General features: G+C 35.0%; 1 protein-coding gene across 1 annotated transcript in view; it reads left to right on the top strand.

Moving 5' to 3' along the window:
• Nucleotides 1-16,326: 16,326 nt before the first annotated feature.
• Nucleotides 16,327-21,442, top strand: part of LOC105191819 (uncharacterized) — a 114,676-nt gene continuing 109,560 nt past the window's right edge. The window contains exons 1-5 of the mRNA XM_025308070.1: nucleotides 16,327-16,555; nucleotides 18,770-18,909; nucleotides 19,013-19,186; nucleotides 19,625-19,924; nucleotides 20,027-20,153. Of these exons, the coding sequence (XP_025163855.1) occupies nucleotides 16,463-16,555; nucleotides 18,770-18,909; nucleotides 19,013-19,186; nucleotides 19,625-19,924; nucleotides 20,027-20,153 (834 nt within the window). The 5' untranslated portion in view covers nucleotides 16,327-16,462. The remainder of the gene's footprint in view (nucleotides 16,556-18,769; nucleotides 18,910-19,012; nucleotides 19,187-19,624; nucleotides 19,925-20,026; nucleotides 20,154-21,442) is intronic.

Here is a 21,442-nt window from a genome sequence, read left to right as displayed (position 1 = left end):
TTGCTGGAATATTGCAGGAATATTACTGAAATATTGTATAAATATCACAGCAATATTGCAAAAATACTTAATGTCATAGGCATAAATCTCGCAAAAATATCTCAAGCGTGGTCTACAATGGCAGTAAGCAGTAAGAAGTAAGCGTAAGCGGTAAGAAATAAACCAATCACAGTCGATTATGACAAAAATAATCAACTGTGGTTGGTCCATTTCTTACTGTGCACGCTTTCTTCTTATTGCTTACGGCCATTATAGACCACGCTTTAGAAACACTGCGTTAAATAAAAAAATGTTTCAGACAAAAGTTGTTTGACTTAAAGGGGGGCATAAGACAGCGATAGCATTTTGTTAATAGATGGCGCCACTTTCAAGATATTCACTGACAATCAATTTTTATAAATGAAAATCCCAACTTTTGATTATATCTTCTTTTTCTACCAATTAACTTGAACAACTTTTGTCTGAAACATTTTTTATTTGCTTAATATTTTTTTGAGATATTTAAGGAAAACTTGGTGAACTTTTCCAACATTTATTTTATGATATTTCGCTAACTATTCGTCCACAGAAAAAATAGTATTAGACTTTTTTACTTTATTTAATATCAAGAATATATTAATAGTGCCCTTAATTAAATAATTTTGAAATTTCCAAAGGTCGATAAGTTAACAAAAGTTAGGGCACTATTATAATAATATATTCTTGATAGTAAGTAAAGTAAAAAAGACTAATACTATTTTTTCTTTCGACGAATAGTTAGCGAGATATCGTAAGTTAAATGTTGAAAAAGTTACCAAGTTTTCCTTAGATATCTCAAAAAATATTAACCAAATAAAAAAATGTTTCAGACAAAAATTGTTCAAATTAATTGATAGAAAAAGAAAATATAATAAAAAATTCGGATTTCCATTTATGAAAATTGATTGTCAGTGAATATCTAAAAAATGGCGCCATTTATAAACAAAATGCTATCGCTTTCTTGTCCTCCTTCAAGCCAAACAACTTTTGTCTGAAATATTTTTTTATTTAACGCAGTGTTTTTGAGATATTTGTGATGTGACATTAAAATGGGACACCCTGTATATAAATTGTTTCACACTGTAGTATTACGGCGATAATCAGAAATATTACGTGGTGGTCTGTCATGCTGGAATATAGCGACAATATTTTTATGATATTGCAATGAGATTTATCATCGCGCAATAATGTTGTAATATTGCCACTATGTTGCCATACAATAGTCACATTGTAACATTGCAGTAATATTCCAGTGATATTGTCTGATATATCGCTCATCTGTTAAGTCAAAACGCAAATATAATCATAGTTTCAGAATCATAAATTTTATAAGATTTGTAAGATGCTATAAACCATAATCGCTAAAAAGTTTTTATTAAAACCAGTATCTTATCATTATCATTTTTATAATAAAAATACAGATGTAATATTAACGTATATATATAAGACAATTTTCAATAATAGAAATATAAATATAATAATAGCATAAAGAATAATGTTTATAGAAGTTCTCAATAAGAACTTTTCGCAAATCGAAAAAATTTTATGTCTTATTCAGTAAAGGATTCTGAAACTGAGTACAGCAACCGTCAACAGCGTGACTATAAACTTTGAGCTAACAGATATTAAAGAAATCGCTAATAATTCTTTTCGGGAATAATTTTTTTAAGAGTTTTCGGGTAAGCTTTTTACAATTTGAACATTTAGATCTAAACAAAACGGCGTATTTTCTTCAGTCTGTCTTTTATGAAAATCATTGATTTCTTAAAAAAAATTGTTATTTTATACCGGAAACTACAAAGATCGCGTTATTAACATTTGTACCTTAAAAATATGTGGGTAGTTTTTTTTCTAAATTTTTTTTCAATATGGCGGACTCAACATTGCAGCCGAAATCATGAATTTCATCTTATATCGATTTTTCTAACGTTTTTTCACTTTATAATGCTGATTTATTCAATCTGTCTGATATATCACTTCGCAACATTGTTATAATATTCCTGCGATATTGTAGATTGATATATCACATTGAAGTGTTACTGCGATATTCAGAAATATTACGTAGCGGTCTATCATGCTGGAATATAGCGGCAATATTCCTGTGATTTGCAATGAGATTTATCATCGCGCAATATTGTTGTAATATTGTCACTATGTTGCCATATAATAGTCACGTTGTAATATTGCAGTAATATTTCACTGATATTGTAATCTGATATATCATTCTGCAATATTGTTATAATATTTCTGCGATATTATAGATTGATATATCACATTGAAGTATTACTACGATATTCAGAAATATTACGTAGCGGTCTATCATGCTGGAATATAGCGGCAATATTCCTGTGATATTGCAATGAGATTTATCATTTCGCAATATTGTTGTAATATTGTCACTATGTTGCTATACGATAGTCACATTGTAACATTGTAGTAATATTCCAGTGATATTGTAATCTGATATATCACTCTGTAATATTGTGATAATATTGCTGGAATATTATATAATAATCTTGTGATTTCGTAATATTGCTACGATATTATAATATTGCTTCAATAGTGCTGCAATATTGCAGTGCTGTGTGGGAGACGAGTTCCTAGAACCTCCAGAATTCGAACTCCCAGATGATATACCATTAAAACGATCTATGTTTTACGTAGATTACGAAAAAAAAGTTAAAGCAGTTAATTACTGGCGAGGAATAAACGAGAGTTCACCTTTAAAGAGAAAAAAATGTCGCACTTTTGAGCAAGTACAAAATAAATTCAAATTTGTCCCAAATCGAATGATATTATATAGATGGGAAAATCAGATAAAGGAAAATGGCTCCAATAATAAAATAGATAAATTGAGAAAAATTTGGGATTATGTTCGCGAAAAGTTTCAAGTAAGTAGAAGTATAAAAAGGATAATCCATGACATAGATTTAAAAAGGTGGGCCATGGAAAAGGCAAAAGAATTGGAGTTTACTGCATTTTCAGCGTCTGATAGTTGGATTTACAAATTTAAATAAACAGAGCGCATTGTAAGTTGCAAAATATTGCATTTTGTTACGTCTAAAGTTACCACTAATGGGCATAACATTATACAAGAAGGTTCGGATTTTGTAAAAAATACTATTTTATCAATAGCGAATGAGAGAATTTCAGATGATTTTGTGTTTAATGCAGATCAAACTGGCATACAAAAAGAAATTCATGCTGGTAGGTCTCTTTCTTACAAAGGAGAAAAAATAGTAAATGCTAAAGTTCAATCACTTCATTTTATGACTCTTTCGGTTACGCTGATGCCTATTATTAATAAAAAAGGAGAGTTACAGAAGCCGATTCTACTTGTTTTAGAGGAACCAAAATGGTCCTTAAACAATTATCTCCAAGAATAATTATATAAGCCAGAAATGTTATTTGTTACTGCAACAACATCTGGCAAGATGGGTAAAAAGGAATTAATACTCTTTCTAAAAAGTTGTTTTTTTCCTAATGTTACAAGCGGAAATAAAAGTGCTTTAATAGTTGATTCTTGGTCGTGCTATAATAATACTGCAAGTATACAAGAAGGTACTCCAGAAGATAAAAATGTAAAAATATATAAAATACCTCCCAAATGTACTGGTATTTACCAACCATTAGATGTATATTTCTTTCGACCTCTTAAAAATTACATTCGTGAAGATAGGATTATCATTGATGATTTAAACTTCGATATATACAAACGAAATAATATAATAAAATTATTTGATGTAATAATGAATCAAGTTGCATCCCCACGATTTAAAAATTTACTTCTTTACGCATGGTACAAAGCCAAATGGTCAAATTATAAACCTGAAAATTTCGAAACATTTGTTCAATTTTGTTTAAGTTCCGATTTAACTAATTGCGAAGTACCTTCTTGTAATATGCCAGTGTTTAATCGTTGTAGTTGGTGCAAATTATTATTATGTGCAAATCATTTTGTAATTGAAGATATTCATATATGTAATAATTATATTGAATAAGAATACACGGGAAATAACTTTTCATCTGATATAATATCTGTTCAAACAAAAATATTCATTTTACTATTGGAACAATAATAAGAGCTTTCTTTATTTTTATTTTTTTTTTCTTTAGTTTTAATTTTCTCTTTACTTTTAGATTTTTCCGTTTTAGTTCAACATATTCCATCAGCTGCATACAATTGGTTACATGAGCAACTGGTGAAATAAGTGGTATAATAGGACTCCGGGTGAAGGATCACTTCAAAAAAACCTAACGCGCCATTAGCGAAACCTCCAAGGTGGTGTGAAAATTCGCTATTGGGTATTTTATTATCCGCTTATATTTCAAGATATATATATATATATATATATGTGTGTGTGTGTGTGTGTGTGTTTTTACTTATCTTTTTCATACAGGATTATGACATAAATAAAATCTCGCGATTCTATCGAAAACGTTTGTAATGACCTCATCATGACCTTGAAAGAGACTCTCAAGGTCAAACAAAGATCATCATCTTACATGTCCTTTGAAACCAAACAATTTTTGTTTCAAAAGTTTCTCCTTAAAATCTCTTGTTTGCGAGAAATATTGTATCATATCTTCCTTATTTTCTTAACTTGCACCTTTTGTATAAATGGTCTAAACAATATTAAGCTAATTTTTTTTGCACATTTTATCTTCTTTTTAACTCCTGAATCAGATTTCAAAAGATGAAAACAATCGGCGTGTAATACTTGGTAAAGGTTACTTGTGAGCCCGACGAATTCTGTCATTATAGCTCCGTTATTTTCGTCTTTCATAAGTCCTGGAACTTTTTTGTCCTTAAGCGGTATACCGTATATGTTATTTTGAGAATAATCGCTCGTATCAAACCTAGCAATGTCACGTCTCATGAGCTCATACATATAGTCGGACATTACATGGTAAATTAAACTATCTGTGTCTGTATACACTTTACAGTATTTTATATTTCTCGCGATACAGAGGTAACATGTACTCATGGTGAAATTCATACAAGCAGGTCTTAGATATGTCGAGAATACACATACTCACATAGATCGGTTTGTTGAATTTCACTTCGAGTTTTCGCAATTCAATTGCAATTAAATTTTCTGAAAAGATGCTCCTGCTATGAAAATTGGGCATTGCGACCATTGCCTCTGCACCGTATCATCCATCCCATTTTGTCAAAAGTTTTACATCGACGTGATTGCGAACATTTTCCATTGTTTTGCCGAATACCGCGTTATTCATCAATTTGTATAAATTTTTCTCAAAATCGTTTGTTGCATATGTTCGAAACTGCGTATTTAATTCTATGTAGTTGCGTAGCCATGAAGATTGTGTGAATTGGAGTATGCGGTGAATCTTTCCAATACGAAGACCATGGTGTATGCACTGCTACAGGTTGCGATAATGAATAATATAACACTGCTTATTATATAAAGTCGCAAGGAGTTTTTCTTGCCGTTTGTTCGGGGGCTTCGTTCGCGTCGGACAGAACGGTAGATCTGCGTGTGCATCATGCAAGTGTTGGGGATACTCCAAATCAACCTCGAGAATATAACCTGTGAGCGAATCTAACGGGATTGATGATACATCAAAATTCGACGTATCATCAACCCACTTAAATTCAGCGTATGGTAACGGTTGACACATTGCCCAGCCATACAAATTATTTATATCAAAGTACATGAGGTATGAGGATGGCTTCGATGGGTCGTACGATTGCATGTATTAGTTATTGGCTTTTGCGTATCTACCGGAACACTGACTCAGACCGCCACGTATACCACGTTCGATAAACATTACCATATCAATATCTGTGAGTTTTCAATCTGTGAGAATTCAAAATTAATTTTTGTATGTTTTAACATTGCGTCCCACGTGAAACCTGGCAATGTGTAATAATGCGCGATGCGGGATCTAGACCATAACTTTTGATACAACTATCGCGGAAATTTTCGAAAATATCAGCCAATAACAAAACATCAGTCTTCAGGTACAAATCGCTATATTCGCTTAAGGTTTGAGTAGAAAACCTTTCCCATACGTTCACGGTGTGCGTGTAATCGCTCTCAGATACTGCACCTGTCAGCGAACTGTAGAATAACTCGCGCGGTGGTAAACATTGATCCTGCAGCTTGTCATTGCAATCCACATATTCGTACGGAAAGACACCTTTTCGCGTTAATAAATCAAAATCTTTGTCGGATAAGTTTTTAAATTCAGATTGAACAATTTTTAATTTTGTCTCTAGTGAGAAACGATGCTAATTTATCGAGACTGGTACTGAGAAATTTATACGAATCGATGAATCGCAATTTAATATGATTTGGCCAGTCTGATGTTTTACTTGTTGTATCTTTAATATGTTTAGTAAATGAAATATATTTTTCTTTCGTTATTATCTAATAATGAAATAATAGTAATAGATCAATGGAGCCCTCGAATGCGGTGGTTACTTCCTTAATAATAAAATGAGCGTCATAACCTGATAAGTTATGAAAAACTATCGGAATATAATAGGAATTTAAATTACAATTTGAATGTGCCGGACCCCTGTATTGTCCGATTAAATGGCAATGATCGCGTACGCGTATATCCCCCACTGCGAATGATTTTTAACATATATGACAGCGTGTCGCACTATAAAATGCTGCACACTGTTCTTGTGATAAAATTTCCATAGGGGTATTATTATGCAAAATAACTTTTATACGATGCGCCAATTGTTTAAGTTCCTCGACGAACCACGAAATGCATTTCGGATCGCGACGATACTGATACGTGGATAATAATTCATCGTAGGAACATCGTATACGTAATAAGCTATACTATGTACTTTATGATGTTGATATACATACGATTTTTTTTCTTCGTTTGGCGTTTTCTCTAAAATGTATTCCAGGTCAGTGTACACCACGAATGGAATCCGTTCCCTTCTGCTGTAATTGGTAAAACTGAGCCACTTGTTGGCCTCTGTTGGCAGGATGACACAGTCATTCAACTTATTGCAATCTATGATATGATTCTCCAGTTTTTCGTTGGAATAAAAATAATGCAAGCAACTGAAAAGAAATGGATATTACGAGTTATTCTTTTATATCATATTTGTTATATTGTATTTATGGTGAATATCTCCTTACCGATCGCATATATATTTCTTGCATTTTTTCTTACTTAGTTGCATGTCCACAAGACGTGACAAATTCTTGATCCACACGAAATGTCCCATGTTCTCTCGTGGATCTTGCACATATAACAAATTTACATGCTTTTCCTTCTTACTGGCGAGACGTATCGGAACGATCGTACATGTTTCTTCTTGCTTCTTTTTATCTTGAATGGTATATATATTGATGGATATGTTGTTTAGCTGTTCAAACTTGGTAATTTGTTTAATCGTCATTGGAAATTCAATATCCTGAAGATTGAATATTTTGGTGTAACGTGGGTACGAAAATTCCCGGTCTCCATGTCTTTCAGCTGGATATAATGCCGCGACCACAGACCATGCAAAACATGCATTGTCTTTAGTTCGTACGTTTATCACTGCTTTCTTTAATTTTATTTCGCGCGGCAACTCAATGTTGCACCCTGCATGCAGTGGTATTTGTTCACATTGACTGTGAGATTAAGTATGCGCAGCAGTGCCCACCCACTATCACGTTCTTGAAATTCTTCCAAAGATGCCAAAATAGGCTCGATGACGCGTTGCTCGTACCATTTTTCCAAATCTAAAGTAGAAAAGAGTTCACTGTTTCTCGTGTTAATGCTTTTGAACGCATGATTGTCGCCTGCGATAAACTCGCCATTGAACACAGTGTTCACCTTAAGATTGCCGTGCCTTTCCATAGCACTTCGCACGTGCTCGAGCACCGTACTCTTCGCATCTTGGAGAAATCGAAGAGGTGCGATATGGTTCACGTTAATAACTGCATCAGTTGATATGCGACTTTCGAACGCTGTATCAATTTCTCTCCATACCAATTCTGCATCTCTTGATGCGTCTCCCGTACCCACATATATGAAGCGTTCTTGCACAGAAATTTTCAGTCCCTCGAGTCGTGCAATACGAGCCACCACTGATTGCGCGGCGCCAATCAACAGTCGCGGTCGTTTTGCTCGACTTTGTTCTTCCAAACATCTGATACACTTGTCGAACTTTTGCACCCACGTGTCGTAAGCTTCTCGCGAATTCAGACGAGTGGATTGCTCCAACAGTTCTCGTTCGGTTTGAATAAAGTCTTCCATTTATTTATTAACTACAGAAAATACTCTGCTCTTTGGAATCCTTTACTTTATATTCTCTCCATTAGAAAACACGTTCGGACATGCGCGAGTCAAATGACAACCGTGAAAGAAGGAGGGTGTATTAGGCAATGGGAGACGCCGTGCGGTCGGAGCCTGCTTCTTATTTCGTTCCGAAGAGAGAAAAAATATCGTAAGCGCGGTAGTCGCAAGACCGGGAATTGAACTCGGGTCTCTCGCTTGCAGGGCGACTGCTCTAAACCCACTGAGCTACTTGACGTTCCATGGTCAAGACACTCTCCTCTCCCCTGATATCATTAAAAGATGTCGTTCAGAAGCGACATCTCTAATGCTATCCCGAGTCTAAACCAAAGATAGCTGTATCTTATTTACTTTCCTGTTTTGAAGAATGTATCTGCGCATGCGCTGCAACTCCGAAGAATAAGAGAAGGGATGCCCTATAGTAGTTATAATATTAGGCTTCGGAAAAAAACTTCTGTCTCTCAGTCGCTCTGTGAACACGTGATTCGTCGGTTGTGTGTCTACATAGTAAAGTTTGGGTGTGTCTACATAGTAAAAAATGTATGCTGCCGGTGCTGAAGTGAACGCTAAACACGCAAATTATTATATGCCTGCTCAACATGAAGACGAGGCTCCACGAGCAAGAAAATGTGCAAGAGGTGAGTGTCATAATGCTGTTTCTTTTAGTTTATCCGTAGTAATTTTTCCAAGATTCAGACATGTAAATTTTCTATATCTTTTCAGCGTTCCACGACCTCCTGCTATGCATATCTTAGGACGCCGATACGCTTTGACTGCAACTGTTTATAAATATTTGAATATCGGAATAAACATAGGAGCTGAGCCCGTCATAGACATAGTCATTGATGATAATCGTAGCAAACAACTGCTATTGCCAATCAAAACTTGGAATGCGCTAATGGGGCAACGTGCTGATATCCAAAGATTTCTGTAGGCCAATTTTTATAAGTCAGCGTCTCCTCCGATGCGTATAGAAGAATTAACAATAACGTCATGTAAGATTTACAACTCACAAATTGTGAAACTTACAATTTTTAATAATTGCTTATATGTAACACCAGATACGTTAAATGTATTATTTACATTTGAAAATTGCATCAATCACATGTATGGATGGTTATCAGAAAATATCTGTATGGTATAGTTAGTATAAAATTCAAAAGTTTTGTAAATATTCTTCGTGAAAAGAAGAATTATATTACTAATATACATACTGCAACAAAAACAATACAAGAAAGCAGCGACTTTGACCGCGAGTCGCTCATTGATTGTGAATTGTTAGCATGCGCTGTAAAAAATATAATGTATGAAGCCGTGAACAAATAAATGATATTCTGGAAAACATAAAATTATGTATAAATTAATTCTATATATCTCCCATTTTACTTCCCTTCCCCCTCCTCAAAACGATGAGGATAATGTCCTGCGCGAGTCGGCATGGTAAAATACTCTTTCGACGAACGTTTCGTATTTCTTCCCAACCTAACCTATGGTGGTCTAAGTAGTAGGACCATCGCACAGTAAACGAAGGGTCCGGGGTTTGAGTCTGGTCTAGTTTCGACTTTGTTTTTCTTTTGGCGCATGCGTGACGCCATCATACACACTGTAAGAACCTTCACTAGGCACCTACTAGCAATAAGCAACAATGGTCTAGGACAGAGCTCGGCAAAATGTGCACGCGACGGCCGATTTTCGACTATCTCCGCCCACCGCTATTCCCTTTACCTCGCCGTTCTGCGCGCTGCCCATAAGCCGCTCGAGCCTCAGAAGCGTGTTTCCAATAGTTTTCACATTACCCATAAGATACTATTGTTGACGCGTTTTTTTTTAAGTGGTATCCCCAGTAGGCCTCTTCATTTTTCAAAAATGAAGTTTATAAAAAATGAGAAGTGTTCTTTTTTAAGCGACGATTCCTTATCACGTCTTATGCGATTCGCTACATGCGATATCCAAATTAACGTTTCCACTCTTACCAATAAAAGACGCCGAAAATCGAACTGAATATTCTTCATTTAACATATTTTATTTCGCTTCTGTTCAATTAGTTACGGGTTGTTACAGTCATCAGTGGATTAGGCTTACTGGGGACACCACTTAAAAAAAGACGCGTTAACAATGGTACTTCATGGGTGATGTAGAAAACTATTGGAAACACGCTCCTGAGACTCGAGCAGCTTGTAGGCAGCGCGATGGGGTAAAGGGAATAGCGGTGGGCGGAGATAGTCGAAAATTGGCCGTCGCGTGCACATTTTGCCGAGCTCTGGTCTAGGAGGTTCGAGCGCTCGATGGCAACCGCGGGGCCCAGGTTCGAGTCTACCTACATCTCGACACGTTTTTTCTCTCGTGACGTCATCATGCACACTGCAAGAACCTTCACTTAGACATCTACTAGCAACAGGCAGCAATAGTAGGAGGTTCGAGAGTCCGATAGCAACTCGCGGCGGGGCCTAGGTTCGAGTCTAGCAACACCCCGGCACGCTTTTTCTTTCGTGACGTCACGGCCGCCATCTTGCTTATAGAATTAAAAATTCTGGGGAGGAGGATGGTATCAATAAAGGGGGGAGTATCAATAAGGGGGGGTATTAATTAAAAAATATTAATTAATAAATGTCTTTTGCATAATTTATTAGCAATTTGGGTTAGAATCTCCCTTGTTTATATACTGTACTCGGCCGTCTCTAGCCTTTACCCGCCGCCCCGAGTCAGGGGTTCGTCCGTCGGCAAACTCCGCTGAGCGTACTCAACCTCTGGGCGATCCGTCTAGCGACCAAGGGCCCGGGACGGTGCGTCCGCCGTCTCCGCTGAGTGTCCGCAGCACTTGATCGCTCTCCGCCACGAACGTGAGGAAAAGGGAAAGTGTGTATGCCTTCTCTGTCGAGAGTCTTCGGCCCCGACGGACGAAATCCTTTCGCATCTTTCGCGACTCGCGTGCGAGCGTTCGACCGAGAGTCGAAATCTCCGGTCCGGCGACCATCTTTGCGCGAGCGATTTCGAGCCGAATATTGAGAAATAATTGTTCGAGACACCCAGCGTTGCGAGGCGAGACTAATCACCGCGCCGTTACCGTCTTTGCCGTCTACACGCGTCGCGCAATAGGCCCTGCCTATCGCGCGGCCTATCCGTCCGTAAACCCGCGTGTACTGCGCATCGCACCGCACCGTACCGTACCTATTAAACGCAATCCGCGACATGACTTCGGAGCCGAACTCTTGTACATCTTTGAATATCAAATGAAACTAACATATTTATATTTATTATTATCAAACGTTTCGCTGCTTTTCTCCTCACTGAACCCGGACTCCGATGAGCCTTATAAAACGCGTAGCGACGACCGAACCGCGGAGTTTGGCCGTTACAATTCTTGTTATATTTTATATAATAAGACAGATATTACTGTATATGTGTGCATTATATTTTTGTCCTATAAAAAATAATAAAAATATTAAAAATATTATAGAAATGTTATAAAATATAGTAATATATAATATTATAAAACAAAAAAAGTTGGCATTGCGAGGACTCGAACATTCCTCGGACGTAGACGATAAAATATTAGCACGCACCTTAGCTTCCGCAACTACCGCGCTTCGCGCTTATTGATTCCAAGTTACTACACTTAACATGTAGCGGTTTTTTAATTGCAAATTTCTCACAAACGAAGGTCCATGCACGCAAACCCTTTTAGGGTTTTTATTACTCAACCTTTTATTACTCAACCCCATTCGAATGAAATATGACTAATTCAGTTATCTATAATATTTTATATGTCTTGCCATCTCCTTGACTGAAATGGCTACTTTTAAACCGTCTAAATCAAAATGCATACACAACGTACGATACAACACCGTCACCAAGAAAGGATCAAACCAATTCGCAGCATTTTTTCCTTGTTGGAATTCGTAAAGAATGCACTGTCGGATATATACCTTATCTGCTTCCATTTTTCACTATACTGAACTGAATAATTTTTGAGGTTGTATTGAGCCTCACGCCATACTGAATGTAATTTTTAATAGCTACGAGGGTAGTTCCAGAAGTACTTGATCTAACAAAGAAAACACAAAAAATTTGGGAAAGAATATCTTTATTTCTCCTTTTAGCTCAATACACTTTTCCCAACGATGTTCAATGGCTTCGATACCCTGTTTATAGTGGGAATCGTCGAGCTCCTCAAAATAGCCATCAATCGCAGACTCCACCTCTTCATTGTTGGCAAATTTTTTACCACCGAGCTATTTTTCAAGTTTGGGAACAGGAAATAATCCGAGGAGGCTAAATCTGGCGAATAGGGTGCGTGAGGAAGCAATTCGAACTTTAACTCATTGATTTTGGCCATCGCAATAACGGATGTGTGAATTGGTGCATTGTCTTGATGAAATAAAACTTTCTTTTTCGCCAAATGCGGCTGTTTTTTCTTGATTTCATCATTCAAACGCTGCAATAAATTCGCATAATACTCGCCGCTGATTGTTTTTCCTTTCTGAAAATAATCAATAAAAATTATCCCATGCGCATCCCAAAAAACTGACGTCATGACCTTGCCTGCAGATGGAACTGTCTTCGCCCTCTTTGGAGCCGATTCTCCCCTTTCAGTCCATTGTTTTGACTGTTCCTTCGTCTCAGGTGTGAAGTGATGGACCCATGTTTCATCCATGGTTATGAATCGATGCAAAAACTCGGCTTTATTGCTACGAAACTTCGCCAAACACTCGATTGAAACATCCTCACGAAGCTGTTTTTGTTCCAATCGCGGCACCCATCTTGCACACAGCTTTCTCATATCCAAATTTTCAGTCAATATGCAATGTACAGCACTTTTTGAAATGCCTACCATGTCTGCTAACTCGCGCACTTTCAGTCGACAGTCATCCAATATCATTTCGTGGATTTTCTTCACCATTTCTGGCGTGGTCACCTCATTTGGTCGACCACTGCGATGTTCGTCTTGGCTGCTCGTACGGCCTTGTTTAAACTCTGCCATCCAATATTTTATTGTTGTAAACGAAGTAGCAGACTCCCCCAGAGTAGAATCTAGCTCCGCTTTGATATTGGTTGGACTGAGGTCTTTCAAATGAAAGTATTATATCACATAACGATGACCAATTTTTTTCATGTTTACAAATTCATTGAGAGCGTTCACTATTGATGGCTGCCAAACAAATACTATATAACGTAGCGTTGTCAAACTTAAGCTTTATAAGGTTGGTACTTTCTACCATAATCATTCTTTTCAAACAACAACCACCACCGTCAGGTCAGGTACTTCTTTTCTTTTACCAGTTTCCCTTTAGGACGGGTACGTCCTAAAGTTTTTTAACCTCTTGCGCTGAAAATTAATGAACATTGCTCAGTTAATTTCTAGTGTAAGAGGTTAAAAACTTTCTCCTTATTTGGTATTATTTACTCCTGCATTTTCTTCGGCTTTTTCTCTGTTATGTCGTTGCTTTGCAAAACGGAACCATTCCGACACAATGTTATTATAGTCTGCCTTTGTTAACGCTGAATATCGCGATGTTGGTTCTCCTTGAAAAAAAAATAATACATGATATTAGTAAAAACATGATAACAATAAATGTAGATTGTGCATTTATTGCCGATTAGACATCCGTTCGAAAAACGAAAAGCTGTTTTGCAAATGACTGTACACATATTTCGCATGTATAAAATTATGATAAAAATAATTTTGTGCATGCAAAATACATATCCTAGATAGCACACAATATTTACAAAATATTTTAGAAACAAAAATATAAATGTTAAATATTTTATAAATAATTTAATGACAGATTTTTTACAGATATAAAAAAGATTATGATAATTACCCAAAAATATTTATGAAAAATATATTACTTATCTGTAGAATAAGACTACTTTTCATTTTTATAAATACTCACTTAATAATAATATGCTGTTAATATGTTGATATATTCCGTAGTACAGTTAAAAAGGAAAGACTACTGCAGTGTTCAAATAGAATGTAACTTATTTCAGATGCAATAAGATGTGTAGTTGTTTTATCCCGTCCTATATATAAACAGATATAAAATATTTATTATATTTGTTTAACATCTTATAGCAGACAAGTTAGAAAGGTATATGACATATTTGTATAATATATTGCTGAAGCGAACAAGTTGAAGAGATATACCATATATGGCATACTTAAGTATATTAATTATATAAATTATAGGAAACAGCAAGAAGACGGGGTAAAACAATTATGCATCACATTACCTCTGGAATAAGTTACATTCTGCAGTGGTCTGTTCTTCTTAGTTGCACTACGGAATTAGTGCAGTAGATTAAAATGAGAAAAATATTGGTCTGTTCTTTTTAGCTGCACTGCGGAACTAGTGCAATAAGTTAGAATGAGACAACTATATTTTTTCTCACTTTAACTTGTTGCACCAGTTCAGTAATGCAGCTAAAAAGAACAGACCATACATTTGTCTCACTCTATTCTATTATACTAGTTCAGTAGTACAGCTAAAATGAACAGACTACAGGTGTCCCCCTTTTATTGGACATTTGACATTGCTTTTATATTAACTCTTTTCTTTTTTATTTCATCAAGTATCAACGGTATAACTCTTTTTCTTTCTCTTTAAGATTCGAATGAAGTTAAGAATGCGGACTCAAATGTATCCATAATAGCTATCATATCCCACGTAATTCAACATTAAATATTTACTCTTTAATAAATATGTTATGAAATATAACTCCTTTGTAATATTTATATATTGTATATAAAAAATGTTAAGTAATATGATAGTTACTTTGATATAATATTTGCTATATAAAACATAACATTTAAATTATATTGCTGTTCCTTTCTTGTAACCAGTAAATAACTGACAATATAACAATTTTATTTTAATATTATATTGCATAAATAAAAGAAAGTTACATAACTTCTACATTAATAAAGTGTAACATGCGTTATATTAAATGTTATTTCTACGTTATACAGTTATTCTGTATTTGTTGGGATAGATATGTTAATTATCTTGCAAGAAGACAGTAAGATAATAAGTCTCTCAAGTGCCTTACAGATAATATTTAAATTATCAACATTAATAAAAGTAATTAATATTAATATTAATTAAAATTTAATAATTATTACATATTTATACACATTTACAATACATATGTGTGTATATGTTCATAATAGACTATAAAAATTATAAAAAATGACCACTTGTAAGCATTATAGTGTCATGACTAGAAGTCATCTGCACGATCACGAAATATCTTTTTCCGAATTGCGAATAGTGCATTATGTAAAAGAAGAGAAAAGGCGGGACAAGAATGTTTGCTTAACGATAAGATCGCCGCTGATTCGCTTCATGTTGGTTACACGGTCCGCTTATTAGTAGTGAGATAAAGACGAGCGCTTGGGCGTTTGTCTGTTTCTAAATAAAGTCAGCGGCATACAGTGCTTGTTTTCGTGCTAGATTGTTTGCTGAATGAAAATACTGCGTTCTGTTTGGTGCATTTCCGAAGATGGATGGAAATGCACCAATCAGAACGCAGTATTTTCATCCAGCAAGTAATCCAGCATGAAAACAAGCACCGTGTGCCGCTGACTTTATTATCTTTATATGGAAGTAGAGTAACCGAGAATCATACATGTTCTGCCGTTATCATCGGGGATAAAATCAGGATATAATTTACATACACTTCCTTAAGGGGTACATTGAGAGAAAGTATCCCTTGAAATCCGGTCTAGTGGCCGTTCTCAGTTCTCTCTCTGCTGGTAGGTATTCACTGAGCAAACGAACAAATATCGAAGTGTAGAAAGAGTCCTAATTCGATACAGCACGATTAGATACAACCAATTAGTGCAATGCTTTATCTAGTGAATTACTAGATCCAACCAATCATCTACTTTATGTCCAATCGTGCTGTGATCGAATCAACACTTCCTCGAAGTGAAGATTTAGTTTTTGATATATCTTTTCATGAGCAGACCGAAAACGAATTGAATGCTGACGAACGTTCAGTTCATTCGTGTTTGTTGTGACGTAAACATTTACTGAATTGACTGTTTATTATCATTATTTGTTCGCTAAATATATACATATCTTTATCCACAATCATTTGGATCATATGCGCGAAACGGTCATTGTTCGTGCTGTGTGAAATATTTTCGTTAATCGCAATGGAACCATCGTTCGAGTTATGTTCAAATGATGTGAACAGCCTACTGCCACACTTGAAGCAGAGGTTACTGTCGAGTACGGGGAGCGCACAGGTGAGTGCGGTTAACTCGTATTTGCGTCTGCCTGTTCGCGCATTATTGCGCCTTGCATTGTCAAAAATAGCTGCTGTACGATGTTTTTCTGGTATATTGAATTTAAGAATGTGCCTCGATCGTTTGAATGCCAAGAAGGATGATCGCGATCTTCCATTTTCATACTCGTGAACAACACCAGCAATTATTTATGACGTCTCAGTGTTTTGTTTCAAGCGAGGAGATTTCTACAAGCGTCATGCTTTTATCTTTTGTTTCATGATTTGGCATCATTATATGATCGTTGTTCAAGCCTATGTTTATTGGTCGCTTCTTGAAAGTTGTCTTATGTGAAACTTGAACTTTAGAATTGAATCAAAGTTTTTTGGTTAGATCGTACAATATATGTAAGACGTGTTGTATCTTGTGATTGCGGTATGACTGAAACATTCATATTCGACTTGAAATTCAGATCAAAGTATCTTTCATAAGACGAATTTTAACGGCCAGGAATAGAAGTCTTAATGTTTGAGAATAATTATTGTTCGGAGTTATGCGGATTGATTTATCTATCGAATATATTAATATGTGTGGCATTTTCGGTTGTGTATTTTTGTAGTCGCAGATGCGGTCGATTTTTAAGAAAAATTTAAAATTATTGATTGCGTTCAGCAGAAAAATGCTTTGCAATTGTTGTAAAATTCGTGAATGTAATTGGCGTATGCTCTTAAATTTGGTTAAATCCAAGAGCATGCACCGATCAAATTCATGAATTTTATAACAGTTGCAAAGCAGCTTTCTTTGCTGAACGTAGCCACTGATATACAATACGTTTTCTTTTTCAATTGAATTGTTCGCGTGCTTTTGTATTGGCTATCTTATTGATCATTTTGCTGGAAATTATGTTTATACGACCATTCTACTTTATTTTCGTAATTGATCTAGTATTATATGACCACTCTACTTTATTTTCGTAATTGATCTGGTGCTATGATGACTTATTATCAAAGCCAGTTAGAACAGAGCTCGGCAAAGTTTGCATACTTCGGCGATTTTTAGTTTGCTTCGTTTAGTGCTATTCTTTTTATGTTTTCCTCCGCGCGCGGCCCATGAGTCGCGTGAGTCTCAGTAAAGGCTATCACACACAAATGAACATAAGCAGTAAGACGTAAGCAGTAAAGAAACTGATCAATTACAATCAATTTCGTAAGTTTTAAAATGGCGTCCTTAAATTTCGATTGTGATTGGTCGATTTGCTTACTGCTTATGTCTTACTGCTTAAGTTCGTTTGTGTGTGATGGCCTTGAAGACCATCATGATTGATCAAAACCTTACTGTTACATCTTACTGAATATGTATATACCAATGGAGTTTTAACGTGTACGACGCATGAACTTATTTTTAATAATTTTTCCAAAACTATTGGAAACAAATTCACGCTTCGTACGCTACTGAGCTTCACGCAACTCAGACTGCGCGCGGAGGAAAATATAAGAGAAATAATATTAGGCGGAGCGAGCTGAAAATTGACGAAATGTGTAGATTTTGTCGAGCTCTAAATTAAAACATTGGCTCAAATTATCTTTGGTAATAAATATATTTTTTACTTTAAAATTATTTTTCCGAATGAAAAGAAACAAAAAATATAATTACATACAATAGCAGGATTATGTTACAAAATATTTATAACTAAATTATAGTTAATTTCTACGTTTTTCTTTAATCTATAATATTTTAAAAGGTTGCAAAATTATAGTCGTGCTGAGTTTTCTAAAATCACAGATTTATTTAAACATATAATTAATAGTTTTTTTTCTACAGTATAATACTGATATTCGATAATTAAAAATAATGAAAGTATATTTTTTTGATGATGTATTGGCTTGCTTCATATTATTTACTCAATGCTAATTCAATTTATTAAGCATAGTTGAATTTTAGTTGGTATAGAAACTTGTATCGTGTGAAGCCAAGCCGACAATACAGCCAATAATACTATTAGTACTATTATCTTCGTAGCAGCAAATACGTAAAACCAGTTAGCAGTCCATTACGAAAAAATGTATAGCAGTGGCTTCAAAAAGAAAATTAATCAGATTTAGTACTGAAAATAATGCAACATAAAAATACTATAAAATTATGAGAGTTAAATAATATATGAAAGTTTCAATATTACTCCCAATATTATTTCATAATTTTAATTTTATTAATTGTTATTTGTTGCAATAATACTAGATGACGATAGAGTTCATATTATCTTTGTTGAAAAATACGACCGAATCTATTCAGGACATTATCGTGGAGAAACTCGTTAATTTCGACGTAATATCCGTTATGTGCGACGTTATGCAAACGTTGGATGACAATTTCGTCAAGTATGCCATCTTTTTGTATTCCGATATAAACATTACACAGTATGTTACATTCAACTTTATTTGTTGAGGGAGGAAAACGTCTTTGCGGCTTTCTTTTTCGCAGAGTCGTTCTCGAATGCTTCGAGCTCGCAAGTACGCACAAGAAATTTTATGAGAATCATGCCGCCATGAACGCTGTAGAATCGATGTTACGACTCACTTATTGTGTAAATAAGTCACTCAAAGACTTAACGTTGTTCGAAAAGCTCGTACAAGGCATTTGTAACGTGCTCGTTAGGTACGTAGACATCTCTTTATGATCCTCGTTTATTGTTAAGATATTAGTTATTATCACTCTTCATTCTTATGTCAATAATTTCGCCCAATAATCATATTCATTTGAGAATTTGTAACATTTAACATAGTATTATATATTTTGGCAATTCGTTATTAAAAGCTAGTGGATATTTCGAGGATTAAAAATTGTCCAAGTTTTCAACATTATATATTTTATTTTTCAATTATTAAGATATATACTGATTGACTAATACAATATAACAGGTTGCTAACACAGTATACATAATTTTGAAATGTCTGAAATATCTGTATTGTGATGTTTATTTGAGATAGTAAAACTTTTATAATCGAAGACTTTAGGAACAAACATTATCGTCTTTTCCGTTTCGAGATAAAGACAACGGTTGTCTATGCTTCATTTCATATTTGTACTTTGCAGATCGTCGGAATTGGCTGTAGATTTCGACGACGTGTGCGTTTCGCAACAAATCTTGCTGCTTGTGAAAAACCTAGATATGAGCGACTTGCAGCGAGACAAGTTGAAGTTTACGGTCGTGACAATACTAAACGTTGTACTGCAGCGCACGGCTTTCGATGAGTTCACCGACGAAAACATGGTCATTGACCTATGTCGAGACGCCCTAAAGTCAATGACGGAAATTGTGAAATATGGCGAGGACGACAACATGATTTTGCTCGCTGCAGTGATACTATGTGGCACTTGTGCCGGCGGCTCCCGGTAGAGATATATCAACCTATTTTTAAACATTGGACTTGTACCCTACTCGCTCAGCGTCAATATTCCGAATTCTTGTTTAACTTGAGCACTTCTGTTTAATAGGTTCTGCTGTGCCAATCTTGCGCGGGATGATCAGATTGATGATAACCTTGTGGTTCGCCAGAAGATGTCCGAGTTATCAGACTCCATTTACCATGTGACGATGACAATAATTATACCCTACGTGAAAGTACGTTTGGAAAGTTGTTAGAAAGAGTTAATTATTAATTATTAATTATTAATGAAGTCAATTATTAATACTTTTTTTCTGAAACGCAATCGAAATGGCAGGATTTTGAAAAAGAATACGTTATACAATGGCAACAGTATTTATTTGTTTCCTCACTACTTTTATTCAACTTTCATTAAAAATATAAAATGCATCGTTATGCGTAATTCGAGTAATTTATTTAAGAAATCAGTTTGACTTTTTCGTTAGTTTTAACGTTGAACGGAAATGCATACAGGATGTCTTAAAAATACCGGAACCGCCGGATAACTTTGCAGGATCAAGTTTTCATGAAAAATTTTAATACAAAAGTTATAGAAAATCGAGTAACGGACTTGATGGTGACCTTGAATTTGATCTCAGCCATGATTTTGAAGGTCATTTTGAGATCAATTTGCGTTTTTTAAATGGGAACCCTTATTTTTTATTACATTGTTTTTTTTTTACCAATTAATTTGAACAACTCTTGTCTAAAACATTTTTTGATTCGCCTAATATTTCTTGAGATATTTGAGGAAAACTTGATAACTTTTTCAATATTTAACTTATGATATCTCGCTAACTATTTGTCGGAAGAAAAAGTGGTGCTAAACTTTTTTGCTTTATTTAGTCTCAAGAATATATTGTTACATTAGTGCCCTGATTTTTGTCCATTTGGTGATTTTGAAATTTCCAGAAGTTAGTAAGTTAACAAAAGTCAGGGCGCTATTGTAACAATATATTCAACAATGTATTCTTGAGACTAAATAAAGCAAGAAAATCTAGTATCACTTTTTCTTCCGACAAATAGTTAACGAGATATCGTAAGTTGAGTATTGAAAAAGTTATCAAGTTTTCCTCAAATATTTAAAAAAATATTAGGCAAATGAAAAAATGTTTTAGACAAAAATTGTTCAAATTAATTGGTAAAAAAATAGTATAATAAAAAGTAAGTATTCCCATTTAAAAAACGCAAGTTGACCTCCAAATGACCTTCAAAGTCATGGCCGAGGTCAAATTCAAGGTCACCATCAAGTCCATTACTCGATTTTCTACAACATTTGTATTTAAAGTTTTTCATAAAAGTTTGACCCTGCAAAGTTATCCGAGGGTTCCAGTATTTTTAAGACACCTTATATACAGAGTGTCCCATTTTAATGTCCTACCTCAACTAACTCTTCAGTATTAAAGTTTCAAAGAAAATGATCTGAATAAAAGTTGTAGGGATTTAAGTGAGTTATCTTATGATGACCTTGACTTTGAACTTAACC

Source organism: Harpegnathos saltator, unplaced genomic scaffold (assembly GCF_003227715.2).
Source record: "Harpegnathos saltator strain DR-91 unplaced genomic scaffold, Hsal_v8.6 scaffold138, whole genome shotgun sequence".
NCBI lineage: Eukaryota > Metazoa > Arthropoda > Insecta > Hymenoptera > Formicidae > Harpegnathos > Harpegnathos saltator.
This window is presented reverse-complemented; position numbering and strand designations above follow the sequence as displayed.